Consider the following 21,172-nt stretch of genomic DNA (forward strand, 5'->3'; position numbering starts at 1 on the left):
AACAAAAGCAAAAGTAAATGGAGCCTAATTAAACTTAACTTTTGTACTGCAAGGGAAACCATTGACAAAATGAAAAGACAACCTCCTGAATGGGAGAAAATGCTTGCAAATGATATGATCAATAAGGGATTAATACCCAAAATATATAAACAGAGGTGTTTTTTTTTTCCAATTTCCTTCAGCCTCAGTACGTATTTATATGAGAGAAGATATATTTGGATTATATTTCTTGTCATTGTATCACCCAGTATTTTTGTATGTACAGTTTTTGTTATAGTATCAGATCTTAGCATGCTTACCAGTTTTGGACACAATTCAGGGTACAGGAGAGCCTCTGTGCTGAGGATACATGGGATATGTGTTTATCAGAGAGAGCCATGCAGTCTTCTCAGTCCAGACTAAAATACTTACAGAAGCCACTGGTGTTTAGGTTATGTTCCTTCTGTGGCTTTTTCAGTGGTGAAGAATCTGTCTGCATTGCAGGAGAGGCAGGAGACTCGGGTTAGATCCCTGAGTTGGGAAAATGCCCTGGAGGAGGAAGTGGCAGCCCACTCCAGGATTCTTCCCAGGATAACCCCATGGACAGAGGAGCCTGGTGGGCTGTGGCCATCAGGTCTCAAAGAGTCAGAAATGGCTGAGCACACGTGCACACTTTATTGCCTGGCTGCTTATCACAGAGACTGTGTAAGGGAGAAGTCCTACTGCTAAAAAGCAAGTGTATTGAAAAATATAAATTATTATATAAAAAGTAACAATATAGATGAAGAAATAATTAGAAATTTTATTTCAGTCATTGAAAATAGACCTTTGAGGTGCAGGATTTAATGTCATATTTGACTGGAGAGAAAGCCAGAATTTCGGAGCAGAAGGGAGGAGGTAGTGTAGCATGTCCTAACTTGAAAAAACGTTTTCCATATTACAGTTTTATACTTAAAAATATGTACAGAATCTGCTTTTACAGTCCCCACTATATGTCCATCATGCTCAGCCTCTGTACCTGGTGTACCTGGCACAGGGCCTGACAGTGTTCAGTCCGTGTTCATTTTCTGAAAGTAATGAGTGAGTGATCTGATAAAGGAAGAAAGACTGTACAGCTTAACAAAGTCTTCACTTTCTGGTGTGTTCCCAAGGTAGACTTTACTTTTTTTACTTACTGGAGATTATCAAGGAGGAGAGAAGGTGAGATTTTCATGGCTTTCTGGTGGGTAACTTTAAAAGACAACAAAGATTAGTTTACTAGGAAGATCCCTGGATTGTGTGAATTGATTTCCCACCCCTGCCCTCTTGCTATCGATTACTTGGATCCTATTATCCAGATTAGTTTTATCTTTGATTTTTGTGTTTCCTTTTTTAAAAATTTGATTAGTGGGGATAATGATACATTCCTTACCTTTTTACCTGGGTAGTAATGAGTAAGAATAAAAGTGGAAGTTTAAAGTCTTACGTAAAATTTGTGTAATTGTTTTTTTTACAGGCTGCCTAAATTATATCTCTGTGAATTCTGTCTAAAATATATGAAAAGTAGAACTATTCTGCAGCAGCATATGAAGAAGTGTGGTTGGTTCCATCCTCCTGCTAATGAGATTTATAGAAAGAATAACATTTCTGTTTTTGAGGTAAAGTAGAAGATGTTTAGTAGTTGTCTTCCTATCCGTTTCAAATACAGCCCCCCACCACCACCCAACCCCCCCACCCCCCACCTCCCTCCCCCCCCACCCCCCGCCGCTGCCCATGCTTTATCTGATTGCACAGCTTGATTTGTTTTGGAAATGTTTTACTATGGTTCACTCACTATGGAGTCAGTAGTTCAGCTCTATAGGGGAGAATCAGAATTAGGTCAGTCTAAGTGGTACCAGTTCACAAACTTGGTCTCTGAATAAACTATTTTGTATTTCATTGAATCAAAGACATCAGTTGTAACATATTTTACGTTCCACTCAGAAGGTAAAAATACTGAAAATTATGATATATATGACTCCATTTGATTTTTTAATGCCAACAGATTTTACTTTTGTATGGATGTGATAAGATTGTGTCTTAGACTCTATGAAATGTGGCACTTAACAGATTTCTACTGCTCTGTTTAAAGGAATATTGTGTAGAGGTATATATGTAACAGCTGTAGTAAATCCTAGTAATATTTCCTGACTTCATCGTGATTGTTTGACTTAGGCTACATCTGTGATTCTGTGTTGTTAATAGTGGTTTTTAAGTTCTTGATCTCAGCTCCGGTCTGATTGCCCAGCTACTAACTGAGTGCGTACCATGTGCTCAGTTCTGTTAATTCCAGTGATGATAGACTTTCAGGTTGTCAGGATCTGCTCCATCTCTCACTGTCTTAATCTTCCCAGAGCTTTTATTTTAGGTGAGGAATAGAGGAGCTCTTGACCTTTAAGGGAGGGAAAAGGTGTTTTGTACATTAAATTGCTAAAGAAGTGGCAGTCTTTTTTTTGTGTGTGGCCACACAATGTGGCTTCTGGGATCTTAGTTCCCCAGCCTGGTTGAACCCCAGACCCTCAGCAGTGAAAGTACAGAGTGCTAACCTCTGGACTGTCACGGAGTTTGCAGAAGTTGCAGTCTTAAAATGTCAGTGTCTTTGGGTCTGATGTAAGTGGTCATAGAGGAGCACACGCTGCAGGGGTGCTGGGACCAGACAGCCTCGCGCTCCTGATCCTGGCCAACCAGAGCCCACGAAATACCTCACTTGCCAGGTTGCCGCCCAGGGAACCTGCTCCTTGCTTTTGACAAAAGATAATAATCCCTCAAGGAGCTTTGTTTAGGGGGAAACCTCATTTTGGCAGTCTGATTACATTGCTTCTGGCTGCTGGCACAAGTTAAACTGTTGTTTTACTTTGTTTTGCTTAACAGATGTATTTTAGAAGAGGTTACATTTAGATCTTTTGTTGAATTAAATACTGTAAAAAATGCATCAGATCAGCTTGCCATCTGAAGGATTCCTGTAGTCAGTCTTTTTGTAAAAGCAAATGCTGTTTTGAAAATGGCCATCACCTCCTTGTCTAGCCTTTTTTTGTGCTTTGTTGAAGTGCAGTGTTTTGTGTATTTAGTTGTCTTAAAGTAGCAGACACTGTACTCTGCCATTTCAAGGGACAGCTTCCAGATCCATTCTGTTCTGAGAGTTGCCAGCTCCTCCTGGGCTGGACTGTGGGTACTCACAGGCACTGTTTGCTGACGTGTGTTATTCTAGAATTAAAGAGACACCTCGCTGACCGTTTTGTCTGTTTTTTTCCTCTAGGTTGATGGGAATGTGAGTACCATTTATTGTCAGAACCTGTGTCTCTTGGCAAAGTTGTTTCTTGACCACAAAACACTCTATTATGACGTGGAGCCATTTCTTTTTTATGTTCTAACCCAGAATGATGTCAAGGGCTGCCACCTTGTTGGCTACTTTTCTAAAGTAAGTATAGCAGCTGAAGTTTGTCTTGAATTCATATGGAAATACGAAACAGCTTTTGGTTGTCCCTAGGAGGCAGTACAGGGCGCACCCTTCTGGGTGCCGTGTGGCTTTCTGGAAAGGGAAGCAGGAGGACCGCCGAGACACTTAGCAGGTGCCAGCAGGTGCCTAGTAACGTTCAGAGGGCTGTTCTCTGCTGGGAACATAAAACTGCTGCTCACACCCCAGAGGGAAAGCTTTGCCATGGCTTCTACTCCCATGGTGATGATAGGCAGAACTTGTGAAATAAACAGAGTCATTACCTGAGTTCTTTCTCTGTTTAAATCTTCTCTTCCCAATTTGAATTTTAGGCATAGAAGTAAGAATTTTTAAGAAGCCATTTTTTATTAAAGGATACTTTCTCTCCTTCAATTTTCCATTCTCTTGGAGAGAAAAAAAAGTTTCTTCTGTTGTCAGACAACATAAAAGATGCAGTTTTATTTAAGAAAGCCCATGATAAAATCTAACTATATAAAAATAGTTAAGTGAAAAGCCCTAGTTGTTAGTAGGCCGTTTCAGTAGTTCAGTATAATTTAAAATATATTGCTTTGATTTATAGAGGTGTATTTATACCCACCGTATGTAGCGCCAAAGCAGGAGCTACAATAAAAGGAACTTGGAAGTCGGTGATGAACTGTCCCACTTCTAGGGGCCACATTGACGGCAGCGTTTGTAGCTTTGCAGATGGTCAGGACTGGGATTCCTCTGCTCATCTCAGGCGCTGACATACTGTTTTCAAGTTGCAGGTGGTGTTGGGTGGCGTCACTTTGGTTTATGTTTTTCCCTGGGGATGGTTGCTTTGTGGAGAGTGCCAGGGGCTTAACACTGTCCTCCCCCTCTCAGAGGGGTATTTTTTTCTTGATGTGCATTGCTAATCCCAAAGGACCAGGGCTGTGGTTTTGACTGTTAATCTTTGTTTCTTAAAAATTAACATTAGTGTTTAGTCTTAGCAGCCTGTTGTTTTAAAACTAGGCTTTTGTTTTTTCTACCAGGAAAAGCACTGTCAACAGAAATATAACGTTTCCTGTATAATGATTCTTCCCCAGTACCAACGCAAGGGCTATGGGAGGTTTCTCATCGATTTCAGTAAGGATTATAGTAACGTAACTGCTCATTGTATCTTCTTGTGGACTTTCTTTTGGTTGGACATGAAGTATTTTTAAATTGCTAATATTAGATATGAGTTTCTATGTGATTTATAGCAAATAGTTTTAATTTGCAGCTATTAATTTACAGTGGAACTTAGTTTTATTTTATGCAATAATTCTGTCTCACAATATGAAAAAGCGTAGAACTACTTAAATTAGCACTAATAAAGAAGTGCAGCACCTGCCCTATTTTTCTTACCCAGTTATCTGAGAAATGTGTGCAGCACGGTTTAGTTACAGGCTTTACCTAGTGATTCAAAATATGCGATGCACCTTTAAAAATGATAGAAGTAAATGATAGGGTAGATAATGTAATTTGAGTTAAAAATTGAAAGCTAACTGTTCTAAAAAGGTCATGTGGAACTTGCATTTTGTTTTATACATTGATAATCTTGCTTTGAAAGTAAATGTGTATTTGAGGTAAATTTTCTATTGATTGCTGGAGAAGGAAATGGTAACCCACTCCAGTATTATTGCCTAGAAAATTCTGTGGACAGAGGAGCCTGGCTGGCTACAGTCCAAGCAGTCGCAAAGAGTCAGACACGACTGAGCACACATGCCTTCTATTGATTATGAAATAGTGTTATTTGAGGGAATATCTTCCCTCAGATATTCGCTCAAAATAGTAATATTTAAAGGAATACTTTCAGAAGTAATGGTTAAAAGGACTCTGAGAGGCAGTTCTTCTAAATATCAGATGGTTACATTTCTAGTGTTAATTCTCTCACATGGACCAGTGAACCTTACTCTACTTAGCCTTAGACTGTGTCCCTGCTGCTGCTGCTAAGTCGCTTCAGTTGTGTCTGACTCTGCGACCCCATAGACAGCAGCCCACCAGGCTCCCCCGTCCCTGGGATTCTCCAGGCAAGAACACTGGAGTGGGTTGACATTTCCTTCTCCAATGCATGAAAGTGAAAAGTGAAAGGGAAGTCGCTCAGTCGTGTCCGACTCCTAGCGACCCCATGGACTGCAGCCCACCAGGCTCCCCCGTCCCTGGGATTCTCCAGGCAAGAACACTGGAGTTGGGTGCGATTGCCTTCTCCGGACTGTGTCCCTAACCATATTTAATTGGAAATATGTGCCAATATGTGACACAATATAACCACCATATGTGGTTATTTTTTACATTTTCCTGTTTTTTTCTTCCAACTAGTAGTAGAGGATAAAACACATAGTTTCCTTTAGTATCAGTATATTGTTTTGAAATAGGACTCGTGATTGGATGTGTTATGCCATTAAGTAGCAGAGTTAGGAAGAATATTTTCAGTCATTTTTTTTGGAGCTATACAAACAACAGTCTGTATGATTATAGTATTTGTTTTTATTTTAAAACTGTTCCTGATGTGATGTGTTTTCCCACTTCACCATTCTTAGATGGATATTTTCTTTGATGACAAAATGCTACCTTTTTCTGCCATCTCCATTTTTGATACTTTCCCTTAGAGTTTATTCCTTTCTTTTCCTGTTCCATGCATTAGACAAGAAGACAGAGTGATAGCACCACACAGTGATGCTGGCATGCTGCATTCTTGCTTATCATGAATTTGGGTGATGGGTGATTGTGAGGAGCATTTCCATTGAAGTGAGAAATCGTCATATAGGTCCCTCATAGAACCACAGTCTTAATAGGATTATGTAAAAACTGAAGGCAGTCTTATATTGTGCAGACAAATAGTTCTGTTGCCATCTAGTGGCCCAAGTAAAACATGCAAGGATGGTTTCCCTCATCATGCTGCTGCTGCTGCTAAGTCGCTTCAGTCGTGTCCAACTCTGTGCGACCCCATAGACAGCAGCCAACCAGGCTCTACCGTCCCTGGGATTCTCCAGGCAAGGACACTGGAGTGGGTTGCCATTTCCTTCTCCATTGCATGAAAGTGAAAAGTGAAAGTGAAGTCGCTCAGTCGAGACTGACTTGTAGCGACCCCATGGAATGCAGCCCACCAGGCTCCTCCATCCATGGGCAAAAAGCGTCTTGCCTCGATCTTATCTGTGCAGCCTTTTAATATGAAGTCCTGATTTTTAACAGCTTGAATATTCTAACAATGTGATTTATATTAACTATAGACAAAGTAATACTAATTTGATTTCCAGAGTGTATAAATTGTGTAATCTTCTTGCAAATTTGTTTTCAAGTAATTTTGTAATTTTGTTCTTGAAGGAATTAGCCTCTGAAATGATAGCCTATAATACCTGGATTGATTATGGAAGAAGGGCTTGTTATTTTTGTAAACTGCTATCTTTTAGGCTCTCTGACATATTTGTGATTTGGGGGTTTCTTTAGGTTATTTGTTATCAAAGCGTGAAGGCCAAGCAGGGTCTCCAGAGAAACCATTATCCGATCTAGGTCGCCTTTCCTACATGGCTTACTGGAAAAGTGTAATATTGGAGTGCCTTTATCACCAAAATGATAAGCAGATCAGCATTAAGAAGTTGAGTAAGTTGACTGGAATCTGCCCTCAAGACATCACTTCCACACTGCACCACCTGCGCATGCTGGACTTCCGGAGTGACCAGTGAGTGTTACATCCCTTTGCATCACCTTTGGAAGGTGATTGGGTGGAGGTGTTTGGATCGGGCAGCCGGATTATCAGTTAAAGTGCATGAACTGACGTAAGTGGTGTACTTGGTGATCCTGAGACTTCATTTCCTTTATATATTTTATACTAGTGATCATTTTTTAAAAAACGTTTTTTCTGGTCTTCTGTCTAACTTTCGGACCTAAGCTACTGAATCTGTTACTTATTGGGAGTACCTTCATCATACAAGTAACAGCTGCAGAAATAGTATCAACTAAAATACACCTTTGATTAATTTCCGTACAGATGGCACAGGATGAGCTACAGGTCAGAGAAAAGACAGCTTACCTGTCTAGTGTGATGGAGAAAAGGTCACAAAGAAAGGAGGCATTTGGGCCAGGACAATGGAGAATAAAAGACAGAATGCAAGAGAATAGCAGAAATTTCAGAGGTGGGGAGTGTGAGCCAGGAAGTGACTGAAACAGCTTCCATCGTTCTAGCTGAGTGCGAAGTCTTTATCCACCTTCGTGTTTCTGAGCCATCTCGGTGGTGTCTTTCCAGGCAGGCTTTTTTGAAGCATTTATCTGCTCTCATTTCTAGGGTTTCTGGGAGTGTAGCTCCATATTCATTGTTTGGTACTCCTGGTACGTCGTTGATTGCTATAAACTTTTCTCTGGTTTCAGATTTGTGATTATCCGCCGGGAAAAGCTTATCCAGGATCACATGGCAAAGCTTCAGCTGAATCTGCGGCCTGTAGATGTAGATCCCGAGTGTTTGCGCTGGACTCCTGTCATAGTCTCCAATTCTGTTGTCTCAGAGGAGGAGGAGGAGGAGGAGGAAGAGGAGGAGGAGGAGGAAGAGGAGGAGGAGGAGAGAGAGCCGGAAGAGCGTCAGAGCCAGGAAGAATTGGAGCCAAGTGTAAGGGCACGGGCGGTTCCCGGTGTTGGTAACGGAAGAGCGCGTGTTGGTTTTCAGGCGTGTTTGTGATTTACATATAATGGGATCTAAAACCAGTACTATAAACTCACAGTAGAATTTCCAAGTTTATTTCAGTGATAGAAATTTCAGGAAGACTGGGTTTGTTTACTTATTTGTATATTTTCAAGCCTTGTATCATTAGGAAACGTTCAGATTTGTTATATTGTGTTAGTTATGAGTATTTATCAAGAGTGCCTATAAGAGCTAAGTTTGAAGCTGTATAGAAATTGAGGAATCTGAATTAAATTTAAATCTGACCGTTGTTTAAAATGAAGATTCATTTTCCTTAAAACATTAAGGAAATAATGTAAGCAGTGCATATTTTCTAATAGAGCACTGAGCGGCTCCGTGTCTTTCGCCATTAAAGGGTTAGTGAAGGTCCTACATCATTTTCAACATTTTTCTTCATGTGATGCATACTGTTCTCTGTCCTTTTTTTTTAAAGCAGTGCTTTCATCCTTTAAAACTCTGTGTTCTCTTTTGATAGAAATAGTTTCAATGCCCCCTGTTTAGTGTAATTTTCCAAGTAAAATTAAGTATTCAGAATAAAATAAGTCAAAATCATTCCAGAAATTTTCTTTCATTTTTTGATCATCCTCTTTCTCTTGCCCATGCCCCAGAGTTTGTCTCCTCTCTGTTTATAAATTTCTGATAAATTTCATGAACTGTGTCATTTAACATTTACTAGATTATAAGGAAAATAATACAAGGCTTCCCTTGTAGCTCACTAGGTAAAGAATCTGCCTGCAGTGCAGGAGACCGGGCTTCAATCCCTGGGGTGGGAAGATCCCCTGGAGAAGGAAATGGCAACCCACTCCAGTATCCTTGCCTGGAAAATCTCATGGACAGAGGAGCCTGGTGGGCTGCAGTCCATGGGGTCACAAAGAGTCGGGCACAACTGAGTGACTAACACTTAAGGAAAATATTAGTCACTTTGTTTATTGTTTGCACAGTGGTTAAGAGTACTGGCTCTTGGATCACTGTTTGGGTTTACATCCCAGCTTCTTCATTTGCTATTGCATGGCCTGGGGCAGGCTACTTACACGTTCTGTGCCTCAGTTACCTCATTTGTAAAACGGGGATATAATAATAATATTTCACATAATTGGTATGGATTTTACCCATACAGCTTTTAAAACATTGCATATCACACAAGAGATATTTATGTTAAGTATTAAATAATGTCATCTTTGAAGCTCTGTTTTCTTACCCCAACATTTAAAAGGCCAGAATAGGAGATATAACCAAATAAGACTGAAAATTAACCAGCATGGTTTTATTTCCTAAAATCAGGTGGGGAAGTCTGCATCTCGCGAGAACAAAGAACAGGATTCTTACACTTCAGTAGAAAGTGAAAAGAAACCAGAAGTTGCGACACCAGCCAATACCACTCGATTGAGCAAACAGGTCCTTCCCCGTGACAGTCTTCCTGCCAACAGTCAGCCGTCTCGGCGAGGCCGCTGGGGGAGGAAGAACAGAAAAGCCCAGGAACGCTTTGGTGATAAGGACCCGAAACTGCTCTTGGAGGAGACGTCAGCCCCCCAGGAGCAGTACGGAGACTGTGAGGAAAAGTCAGAACCTTCCCAAGAGCAGTACATGGAGAACGAGGAGCCTTCGGCAGCCTCCCAGGAGCAGCCGAACCAGGACGGGAAGCCAGACGGGCCCAAGAGGAGACCCGGCGAGGGGCTCGAGCTCTGGCGAGGCCCGCCGAAGAAGAGCCCCGAGCCGCTGAAGTGCGGGCTGCCCGACGCCCACGACCGGCTGCCCCGTCGCTACAGCGAGGGTCGCTACTGCGAAGGCCGCTACGCTGACGGGGACCGCCCCGCGCTGCGGGGCTGCAGCGAGAGCAGCGAGGAGGACGGGGAGCCCGAGAGCCCCCGGTCCAGCTCACCCCCGGTGCTCACCAAGCCCACGCTGAAGCGGAAGGTGGGGCCGCCCCGCCCTGCCCCGGCCCGGAGCTCTGAGAGATCGGGGCAGGAGTCCACAGGTGTTAGCCTTTCAGCTGCATGCCCAGTGTCTCCTGGCCTGTGATCTTCCAGTGAGCACGTGTCGTGTGCACCTGGCTCCTCTGGTTCATGAGTGCTCACCTGGAAGTCATACACTTATTTAAGGGCTGACAGGCTGTTTTCAGCTTGCTGGTTTGATTTCAAACTATGACTTATTAGGGATTGAAAAACCCCAGGGACTTCCCTGGTGTTCAGTGGTTAGGACTTTGAGTTTCCACTGTGGGGACCATGGGTTCAAACCCTGGTTGGGAAGCTGAGATTCCACAATCATGAGGCCAAAAGCACGGGTTAGAAATGTTTCTACTAGAAAAGGAGAGGCACACACTCCATAGGTGCATGGAGAGTGGGCGGGACAGTGCCCCAGTACTCAGAGTGACGCCTGTCCCCTCGCCCTGCACAGCGCTGTGTCCTGCCTGGGTCTCTCTCCTCTTCAACCCTCTGTGGTTTCACTTAACTTTGTTTTCAACGTATTTTCTAAACTATATTTCTTCATCTTGCAAACTTTGAATGATAGGTTATTACTGAATGCTATGAGGTGGTAGTCACAGATTCTGTTAAACCGTATACCACAGACCTCCCAAACTGTGGCGTGAACTTTAAACATTGCTGCCAGGCCGAAGCGTGTCAGCTCTCTGGATGAGCCACCCTGGACTAGAGAGGTGGCAGCTTTCACGCAGAGCAATAAAATCATTCTTCTCCTTAGCAGAGCCTTGGGGGAAAAAAAAAAAAAAAAGATAGGGCTATTTATCAGAGAAAAAAGAGCTTTCCATTTTAGGAGCAGTTTTAGATTCACAGATCTATTGCAAAGAAAGTATGAAGAGTTCCTATATTCTCCACACCCCGCCTCCCCTGTTACTGACCTCCTCCCTTGATGCTACACACTGGTCACAAATCGGGAACCAGCACAAGCACTTCATTAACTGGAGCCCATACTTGGTTCAGATTTCCCCCCGTTTCCCCAGGATGCCACCCAGCACACCACGTACCTTGCATTTAGTTGTCATGTCTTTTTAGGCTCCCTGGTTATTGGTGACAGTTTCTCAGACTCCTTGTTTTTGATGACCTTGTCAGTTTTGAGGAGTACTTGCTAGATATACTGTAGAATGCCCCTTATGGTATTAAAATGGGGTGAAGTGTTTTGGGAAGAAGGCCACAGAGGTAAAGTGCCATTCTCGTCACATCATAGAAGGGTATCTGCCATCAGGCTGTACCAGGACCAAATACAAGGGCATCTGCTGTCCGTGTGACTTCTCACTGTTGGTGTTGATGTCAGTCCAAGTCGCCTGACTTCCAGGTGCCAGACTTGTCAGGTCTCTTCACTCTTGAGTTACTGCTGTTTCAGACCCCTTTCTGTACTGTACTCTTTGGAGGGAGGTTACTGCCTGCAGCCCATACCTAAGATGCAGGAAGTTCTACACTGCTCCTGAAGAGCAGAATATCTGTGTTAATTACTTGAATTCTGTTCAGTAGAGTTACCCATTTTTTCCTGTTTCTTGACATATCCGTGTGGCCTCATAGATACTTACTTTCACGCCCCAGTCCTCGGATTAGCCATTTCTCCTCAGAGTAGGGCCATGTTTAACCTCGTTTGAAAAACTGTGTTCTCAACTAGAAAGACTAGTAAGTTTGAAGTGGAGAAAAATTGATTAACCTGTTGTTCATTACGTGACTGTGAAGAATATATCTTTGCCATCCTGGGCTTATGTTGCCTTTTTACAAAATAAAATTATGCTATTTCCCTGTGTAAAAAGAGAGTATTATAACAGGCAGTGAGTACATGTACAGGATGCTTGTAAAGTTTTAAATTCACTTGACTAGGAATTGCCAATAATTTTATAGCCACTTCTTTACTGACTGGACGTGACCTTAAAGCAAGTCCTATAACCTTTCTGGCCTCTGTAGACTGAGGGGATTGAATTAGATCAGCTTTGGTAATATATGATACCATTTTGTGATATCTATTATGTGATTTAAGATGTTAGATCAACCCTAGTACAGAAGTATGCCTAATGTGCCACGTCCCAACACCAGACTTGTTTTATTTCTGAAATGCTCGCTAACACCAAGGAGATCTATCCCGACTCCACATTCCCAGGCTCCACTGTAGCTCTCTGTGGATAGTGCATGACAGTGGAAGGTGGCCTTCCTGGTGGTTCTGCTGACACGCACAGTGGAGCTGTGAGATGTACGGTGTTTTATTTCTTCTTTTCTCTTTTGAGGAAAAGAGAAGAGACTAGCCTTTGTGTCATTTCAATATTGAAATAGGCTGCTCCCTAGGGTACTAAATGTACCTGAACTGTTAGTAGGGGAATGGTAACATCCACTCTTTCCTCTGTTCTTTTACAAAGTTGTTTTCAGTGATCCTTTTTGTATCTATGACACTTTATGTATATATAGTATCTTAACTATGGTATTTTGAAATAATGTTCAAAATGTCTTTTGGCAAACAGCACTCATTTGATACGTGCTAATTGTGTCAGGTTTAAAAACTATTAATCGTGTTATTAATGAAAATGACGGTGTTCATTACCGTAAATAAAATGCTTCTTTCTCTCTCAAACAGAAACCAATTCTTCACCGAAGAAGGAGAGTCCGAAAACGCAAACACCACAATAGCAGTGTTGTCACAGAGACCATTTCTGAGACCACGGAGGTCTTGGACGAGCCTTTTGAAGACTCCGACTCCGAGAGGCCGATGCCGAGATTAGAGCCAACGTTCGAGATTGATGAGGAGGAGGAAGAAGAGGATGAGAGTGAACTCTTCTCTCGAGGGTATTTCCATCGCTTGGCCTCCCAGGACGTTCTCAGGTGTCGGTCTGATTCTAAGAGGAAGTCTAAAGATGAAGACGATGACGAAGAGTCAGATGATGCTGATGGTATGTTTCACAGAGCGGTTGCTTGTTGTAGTTTCCTGGTTTTGAAAGATACAGCAGTAGTAGCTGCAAAACCTCCAGCAGAGAGGGTGAGGGGCAGATGACCCACCGAGCAAGTGCAGAACGACTTGCAGCCCCCGAAGAGCTGTGTCCAGTGTGCTCATACTCACCTTCTGCCTTACTTCTCTGTCCTTTTTTCGGAGTGTTTTTTCCCAGTTCCCCCATAGCACCTGTTTTTGCCTCAGCAGATAGTAATCTTGCTGTTCGGAAATTGTTCTTTTTGCCTAGTCCTTTCTCGTCCATTATGTGTGTCTTTAGTTAATGGGTGGATGAGACTTAGCGTAAAGAAGATAATTAATAACCCTTTACTGGAGTGCACTGTCTACAGACCTGGCCTGTTTTGCTAATTGTGTATGCTGAGTGCTTAAAATAAGCACTCAGTAAATACAGTTAAATGACTAAGTGCTTAGAAGTGGCTCTCGAATAAGGTCAGACTCGTGTAAATTGGACTTGCTTCAAATCTGTTCCTGAATTGTATCTGTAATATGTCTTATTCAACGAGTAGTAAATTTCTAATAAAAGGGTAACAGTACCTCAAAATAAGTTAAATTTTATGGCATAGCTAAAAATCCGGTGATTAGACTGGTTGTCGTTTCCTCTTTAAAGATGAAAAGAAGGGGCTGATATATGACTTGGGTCCCAAACTAGTTGTTCACATCGTTGCCCGAACTTCCTGCCTTGTGCTGTGTGGCGTCCTTGCTGGGGTCACACTGAGCTGCTGTGCTTTGCTGGGCGAATTCAGAGGAATCACGTCCACGCTTGGTGCATAAACCTATAGCTTTTATGTACTGACTATTTGGGCTTTTAAAAATAAATTCACTCAATTTCAAATCTAGTAGACAACTTGCATTTTCTTCAGTCTCGTGTTTTTGTATAATCAATAGTTTTAACGTAGTGATGACTTAAGTTTTTTGCTTTATTGTGCATGATTTTCCAGAATTTTATTGTGTTATATTTTGAGATATGTAACTAGGAAACTAAAAATTTATTTTGTAAAGTAAAGAATGTGGCACTTTTGCAAAATTCTGTCTTATATCATCATAGATTAAAATAGTATCCTCTAAGTTCTGTTGAACAGAATTTTCTCTAATGTAGCCATTTCCTTTGTTTATTTTCAGGTTACTACTGGTAACTATACTTTTTTAGTCCTACTACTTCCATTCCCCATCCCCTAAAAAAAATTCCTGTTCCTACCTTGCTGGTCTTCTTTTTAAAAATTAATGGAAATGTGGATGTACTTAATGTTGCACCAGACTGTACACCCAAAAATGTTAAAATGGTAAATTTTATGCTATAGATATTTCATAGTTTTTAGAAAAAGTGATGGTGAGAAAGTGATGCTAATATCAAATTTATTTCTAGTAAACCCTTTGCTTCAGGTCAGTATTTGTCCAGGACTACATGTCTTGCAGCTCTTTTTACACAAACACAACACTGGCTGGGAAGTGTTCCTGTAGGATTGCTCAGACATGGCCTGGAGTAGCTGGCTCATGATATTACCTGAAGTAATGATTTTGTAGAAACTAAGAAAACCAAAGCAATAAGATAAATGGGGGGGAGGGATAAGTGAGCTGATATGTAATTTATATGGTAAAGACAGCTTGTCTAAAGTAGCTCTGAGCACTACTAGTATGTGTCCTTGTAAAGCTTATCTCCATTTTTTAAATGATGATCCTGAGTCTTAGGGTAACTTCCCAAAGATGTGCAGTTGGCTTTGATGATGCACTTGAACCTGGTGGGTGGACCAGAATTCTTTTCCTTGTTCTGCCAGTTCCCTCTGTGACTTCAGAAGATATCATGAAATAGGTTTCTCCTTTAGATTCTTAACTTAGAAATGAAGATAGTCGGGAGTTTGGGGTGATAATAAAATCATTTCTGTTGTACATGTGGGCTCGGACAAAGGCACTAGCAAATACAAGATCCTGTAATTTATTTTATTTTTTATCCTTCCTGTGCAGACACTCCTGTCCTAAAGCCAGTGTCTCTCTTGAGAAAATGTGATGTGAAGGACGCTCCACTTGAGCCAGATACATCCACGCCCATGAAGAAGAAGAAGGGATGGCCCAAGGGCAAGAGCCGCAAACCAGTCCACTGGAAAAAGAGACCTGGTCGCAAGCCGGGCTTTAAGCTGAGTCGGGAGATGGTGCCCCTCTCTGCTCAAGAGTGCATCGTTGAGCCCATCGTCCCCCTTCCGAAAGCGGGACGTAAATCCAAAATGGAAGAAAGCGAAGAAACTGTTGAACCACAAGAAGACTTGCCTTTAACGGAGGAAAGGAAGGAAGAGGAGGAGCTGCCCCTGGAAGCGGAGGAGGTCGAGGAGGGGGAGGAGGAGGACACCACCAGCAGTGACGTCAGGGCGGCGGCCTCTCCCGCCGAACCCAGCAGCCCGGAGGCCGAAGCCAAGGAGCCCGAGGCCGGTGAGGAAGAGGAGAAGCCCCGCGTCCCGGCAGAGCAGCGGCCATCCGAGGAGGCGCCGCAGGAGCTGGCCAGGCGGGAGCCCGAGGAGGAGGAGGACACGGCCGCGGAGACAAACCAGAGCGAAGATCACGATGCGGACGACGAGGACGACGGCCACCTGGAGCCCGCCAAGAAGGAGGAGGAGCCGGGGGAGCCGCCGGCGCGGGAGGGCGTCAAGGAGGAGCCTGGCGGCCGGGAGGCTTTTTTAGATCCTAATGTGCAGGGCAGTGGGGAGAACCCGAAAGACAAGGAGGAGACGGAGCCGGATTCCGAGGAGGAGCAGACTTCGCACGATGCGTCCGTGGTGTCGGAGCACATGCCGGGCTCTGAGGACGACCGCGAGGAGGACTCGCGCTCGAAGGAGGAGCTGCTGGAGCTGAAGGAGGAGGAGGAGATCCCACACAGCGAGCTGGACCTGGAGACGGTGCAGGCCGTGCAGTCCCTGACGCAGGAGGAGCGCGGCGAGCATGAGGGCGCCTACCAGGACTGCGAGGAGACTCTGGCCGCCTGCCAGACGCTGCAGAGTTACACGCAAGCCGACGAGGACCCGCCACTGGCCCTGGTGGAGGACTGCCACGCCTCTGAGCACAACAGCCCGCTGTCCTCCGTACAGTCCCACCCCAGCCAGTCGGTGCGCTCGGTCAGCAGCCCCAGCGTGCCCGCCCTCGAAGGGGGCTACACCCAGATCAGCCCGGAGCAAGGATCCCTGTCCGCCCCGTCTATGCAGAACATGGAGACCAGCCCCATGATGGATGTGCCTTCCGTATCCGACCACTCCCAGCAGGTGGTGGACAGCGGCTTCAGCGACCTGGGCAGCATCGAGAGCACCACAGAGAACTACGAGAACCCCAGCAGCTACGACTCCACTATGGGCAGCAGCATCTGTGGGAACAGCTCCTCCCAGAGCAGCTGCTCCTACGGCCTGTCGTCCTCCAGCAGCCTCACCCAGAACAGCTGCGTGGTCACCCAGCAGATGGCTGGCATGGGTGGCGGCTGCAGCCTGATGCCACAGAGTAGCGTCCCGCCCGCCGCCAACTGTGGCATCAAGTCCCCGCAGAGCTGTGCCGTTGAGAGGCCTCCCAGCACTCAGCAGCCGCCGCCGCCCCAGCCATCGCAGCAGCCTCCACCGCCACAGCCTCAGCCGCCAGCCCCGCCCCCACCGCCTGCCCAGCCGCCGCCCCCACCCCCGCCGCCGCCCCAGCAGCCACAGCCCCCACCCCCGCCCCAGCAGCAGCCCCCTCTGTCGCAGTGCAGCATGAACAACAGCTTCACTCCGGCGCCCATGATCATGGAGATCCCGGAGTCCGGCAGTACGGGGAACATCAGCATCTACGAGCGGATCCCCGGGGACTTCGGGGCCGGCAGCTACTCCCAGCCGTCGGCCACCTTCAGTCTGGCCAAGTTGCAGCAGCTGACCAACACCATTATGGACCCCCATGCCATGCCTTATAGCCATTCTCCTGCTGTGACTTCCTATGCAACCAGTGTTTCTCTGTCCAACACGGGACTGGCTCAGCTGGCTCCATCGCATCCCTTAGCAGGGACCCCTCAAGCACAAGCCACCATGACACCGCCCCCGAACTTGGCCTCCACCACCATGAACCTCACGTCCCCTCTGCTGCAGTGCAACATGTCTGCCACCAACATTGGCATTCCCCACACTCAGAGGCTGCAAGGGCAGATGCCCGTCAAGGGGCACATTTCCATCCGCTCCAAGTCGGCGCCCCTGCCCTCCGCGGCGGCTCACCAGCAGCAGCTGTACGGCCGCAGCCCGCCCGCGGTCGCCATGCAGGCCGGCCCACGTGCCTTGGCCGTGCAGCGTGGCATGAACATGGGGGTGAACTTGATGCCCACCCCTGCCTATAATGTCAATTCCATGAATATGAACACCCTGAACGCCATGAACAGCTATCGAATGACCCAGCCCATGATGAACAGCAGTTACCATAGTAACCCGGCCTACATGAACCAGACAGCACAGTATCCTATGCAGATGCAGATGGGGGTGATGGGGGGCCAGGCCTACCCCCAGCAGCCTATGCAGCCGAGCCCGCACGGAAACGTGATGTACACGGGCCCCTCCCATCACAGCTACATGAACGCGGCGGGCGTGCCCAAGCAGTCGCTCAACGGACCTTACATGAGAAGATGAGCAAGATGGACTTGCAGTTCAGAACCTAAATATATATAAATAAAGGAACCTTTTATACTGACAAACCAGAGAAAAATGGACCTTTTTTTCCAGTTAAAATATTGCTGTAGATTTAGAGGAATTTTTCTTTGGTTTATTTTATTTTTTAGAAAACCTGGTCTTCTCTTTTTTGGGGGGTTCATTTTGTTCTGGGTTTTGGTTTTCTTCACAATCTTGAACATTTTACAATAGAACTCATCTAAAAACGGATTTGGGGATAGGGGAAACATGCACAGAAATCTTTTCATAATTAAAAAGAGCCTTACTTTCTTTACACGCCACATGGACAGAATTTGTGTAAAAGTGAATTATCTTTATTTTATTTTAAAATGTATGTTTCCCCTCAAGTGTTTGCAGCTCCCAGTGTCGTCATTTTTAAATGTTACATATACATCTCGAGGGTTAGCCAGACCCTTTTCCTCCACACCCAGCCTTTCATTCCCTACTTCATTCCAGCAGGAGGCACTTATGGGAGACTCGGAAGGGGACATGGAGAACAACCCAAGCTCCTTAAACTTATTATTATTGTTAATATTATTATTATTATTATTAATAAAGTGAGGCAGGAAAATGCTTCTCCTCCTAAAATCCCCTCCACTCCCTACACATACACACACGCGCACACACAAACCTCTTGAAACCTTTCCCCAAGAATGTTTCTTTATAGATGGACTTCATTGAAATGTTTTTCTTAGATCAAGTGTAATATAATTTTTTAAAAACTACTCCCACTCAGCACTCAGAGACACACAAATACTGTAAGTCTCAATTAACAGCAGAATCTCAGAGGAAAGCTGTTTGCAATCCTGATCCAGCCTTGGAGGAATAGATGGTCAGTTAACAATCAAAAGAGGAATGTAACCTCTTGTTTTTTTTACCACCTGGTGAATCAGCCATACGCACATAATTCCACGCAGCCTCTTGATTTTAGTACATACCTTGAGACTCTTAAGGGTCTCGATTCTCGAGCCTTCCTGACTGTGATTAGAGTGAACAATAGTCCCCGGTGATGTGGCGATGAGCCTCTGACGTCCTCATCTAAAGGGTTGGCGGATGACTGTACACGTCAGCGGCTTGAGAAATACCTGACTAACCTTTGACACTGTTTACTTTGTGTTGGAAGAGATGACGCAGATAGCGTGTTGTGAGGGAGACCGTGGCGTGAGTCTTATAGCTACTTCAGTGATAACATACCTCTAGTTTTCCTTTGTCTTTTGAGATCCTAAGTCCCTTCCCCTGTGAATCGGGATGCGCGGCCCCTCCCCGGGGAGAGGCTGAGGAGAAGAGGGATCGACCAACCACCAGCATAGTCGGGCAGATCTGGACAGCAGGGTTTTGGCAGGCTCCTATGTCACTTCCAACTTCATTCTCTTTTCTCTTGTGCAGCCAGTTCGCCCATTCTCTTGTCACTTGCTCCAGGGATAGGTTAAAAAAAACATATATATATATATAGAAGTATATATATATGTGTGTATATATATATACGTATATATGTTCCATCATTGGAAGATGGACACTATTATACCACTTGGTATGTGCAGTCAAATATCCAAAAGGAGGAAGTACTGCTTAAAGAAATACCTGTAAGCGTTAAATTCTCTCCTTTATTTGTACATTTTATATAGATAAATTTTTGAAGTAACAAATTAGGCATTAAATTTTTTCAAATGCACAGGTTTGTTGGTTTTTTTAATATATATACACACACTTTAATTGACTTTCTCAATTAAACGTGTTAGGTAGAACAAGGCAGAATCCCGCCTCCTAACCGCTGTCTGAGCATTCTGAGCATGCGCAAGGCTGAGTAGGACCAGTCTCTGTATATACCTTTCCAGCCCCCGTCCCGTGTGTAGAACGTGCCCTGTGCTGCCCTCTGCCGACTCTTCAGCGCTGTCATTGCTTCCTGGTTGGGGTGGGGACGGGGTGGGTGGGGAGGGAGGTGTCTTGGGAGGAGGGTGGGTCAGGGCAGAAGGAGAAGCTGTTGAAAGGAGGGCCGTGAATTCAGTTTCTGTTGGTTTGCGGTTGTGTTTGGTTTTGTTTTAAAAAAAAAAAAAAAAAAAAACAATTTTCAATCGGGCAGCTCCCTTTTTCCACAAGCCTTTTTGTGACTTTAGAACTATTGTAGAGAAAATGTTCTTTTCTATATTATAAAAGAAATTATCCAACACAGTAATATTGGTACCTGTCATTTTTTCACTTCTGTTTAAAAAAAAAAATGTATTTTTAGCAAGATAACTTGGGTAATCTTCTAAAAAAAGAAATTTAAAAAACTCACTGTTAGTGACTTTGATGCCTTTTAAAATAAGAGCTTTTTCATTTCATTCCATCTTTAAAATTTTTTATCTTTGTTGTAGAATATTAAAAACTATTTTAAGAAAGATAAAAATTCTCTTTAAAGAGATCTCTAGAGTGTGTGAATAGAGCTCCAGATGCCTCTAAAAGCCGCATGTACAAATGAAGCTAAGTCTATTCCTGTCTGTTTATATTTGCTTTTCCTGTTTTGTAACCTCTTTGTACTTTGTTCATGGTGACTTGTAAGCTACGGGGAAGGGGTGCCTAGATGCCTTCGTACTTCTCCATGTCACGCGCTCCTGGGCCAGCCGGTCTCCTTCCTCTCCTGTATGTAATATCACTTTTTTTTCCCCCTTTCTAGCAAGTACTTTCAAAAGAACTCTGTACATTTTAACATTAAAAAAAAAAAATAAATTATGTTGAGCCATTTTGGATGTCTGTCTTGCAAGTGGAATTTTTCTCCCAAATGCTTCAAATTTTCTGATTCTTTTTCTACACACAAACTCAGGAATATTAGCCTTTTCACACTCCTCTTCAGCTAGCAAGTATTAAGTATATGACCTTTGCTTTGAAATTTCAGTTTTGATTCAAATAATGTTTCATTTCCAAGAATATAGATAGTTTCCCCTTTTCCAGAGAAAATGGTATTAGAACCTCACTTTGGTGGGATTTTTTGGTGTGGGGTGGGGACCCATTTGAAAAACTTTTAAAGGGGTTGTAATTCAGCCAACCAAAAAAAAAAAAAAATACAGTGGCAGTAACAAGTAGCTCCCAGAAGTGGAACAAAGCAGTGTTTTTTCTTATCTCAGTTGACCTGATTGTGTAATCTAGGAAGGTTTACCAAAAATCCGGGTCGTAAACATCAATCATTTTTTTGATATTTTCTGAGTTACTGTTCTCGCCTCTCATCTAAGAATTTTGGGTATAAGGCAGATTCCAGAATCCGACTTTGCTTTGGGAAACTGACAGCTGTTTAGGGTAGGGAGGCGAGGCAGATGCAGGTTTTCATGCCCTCCTAACTTGATCTGATGCCCTTTGCTGCTGAGTTAGGAGTTTAGGAAGTGGATGTGAATCATGTTCACAGCAGACATTTGTTCTAAACTTTGTGCCATTGGAGTTTTAGGCCACGTCATCTTCAGAAAAATAAACGTGTGTTTTTTTCCCCCCTATTTGCTTGCTTCAGTGGTCACAACTTGGACC

The 21,172-nt window shown here is 44.0% G+C and overlaps 1 protein-coding gene across 3 annotated transcripts in view; it reads left to right on the plus strand.

Annotated features, from left to right (window-relative positions):
• The window catches only part of KAT6A (lysine acetyltransferase 6A), a 108,781-nt gene extending 88,375 nt beyond the window's left edge, over nt 1–20,406 (plus strand). For all 3 annotated transcript variants that reach the window (XM_070364192.1, XM_070364193.1, XM_070364194.1), the window contains exons 10-17: nt 1,475–1,616; nt 3,254–3,415; nt 4,444–4,537; nt 6,881–7,112; nt 7,799–8,033; nt 9,387–10,019; nt 12,663–12,975; nt 14,991–20,406. In XM_070364192.1, the coding sequence (XP_070220293.1) occupies nt 1,475–1,616; nt 3,254–3,415; nt 4,444–4,537; nt 6,881–7,112; nt 7,799–8,033; nt 9,387–10,019; nt 12,663–12,975; nt 14,991–17,641 (4,462 nt within the window). In that variant the 3' untranslated portion in view covers nt 17,642–20,406. The remainder of the gene's footprint in view (nt 1–1,474; nt 1,617–3,253; nt 3,416–4,443; nt 4,538–6,880; nt 7,113–7,798; nt 8,034–9,386; nt 10,020–12,662; nt 12,976–14,990) is intronic.
• The last annotated feature ends 766 nt before the right edge of the window (nt 20,407–21,172 follow it).

Source organism: Bos mutus, chromosome 27, assembly GCF_027580195.1.
Source record: "Bos mutus isolate GX-2022 chromosome 27, NWIPB_WYAK_1.1, whole genome shotgun sequence".
In the NCBI taxonomy this organism is placed as follows: domain Eukaryota; kingdom Metazoa; phylum Chordata; class Mammalia; order Artiodactyla; family Bovidae; genus Bos; species Bos mutus.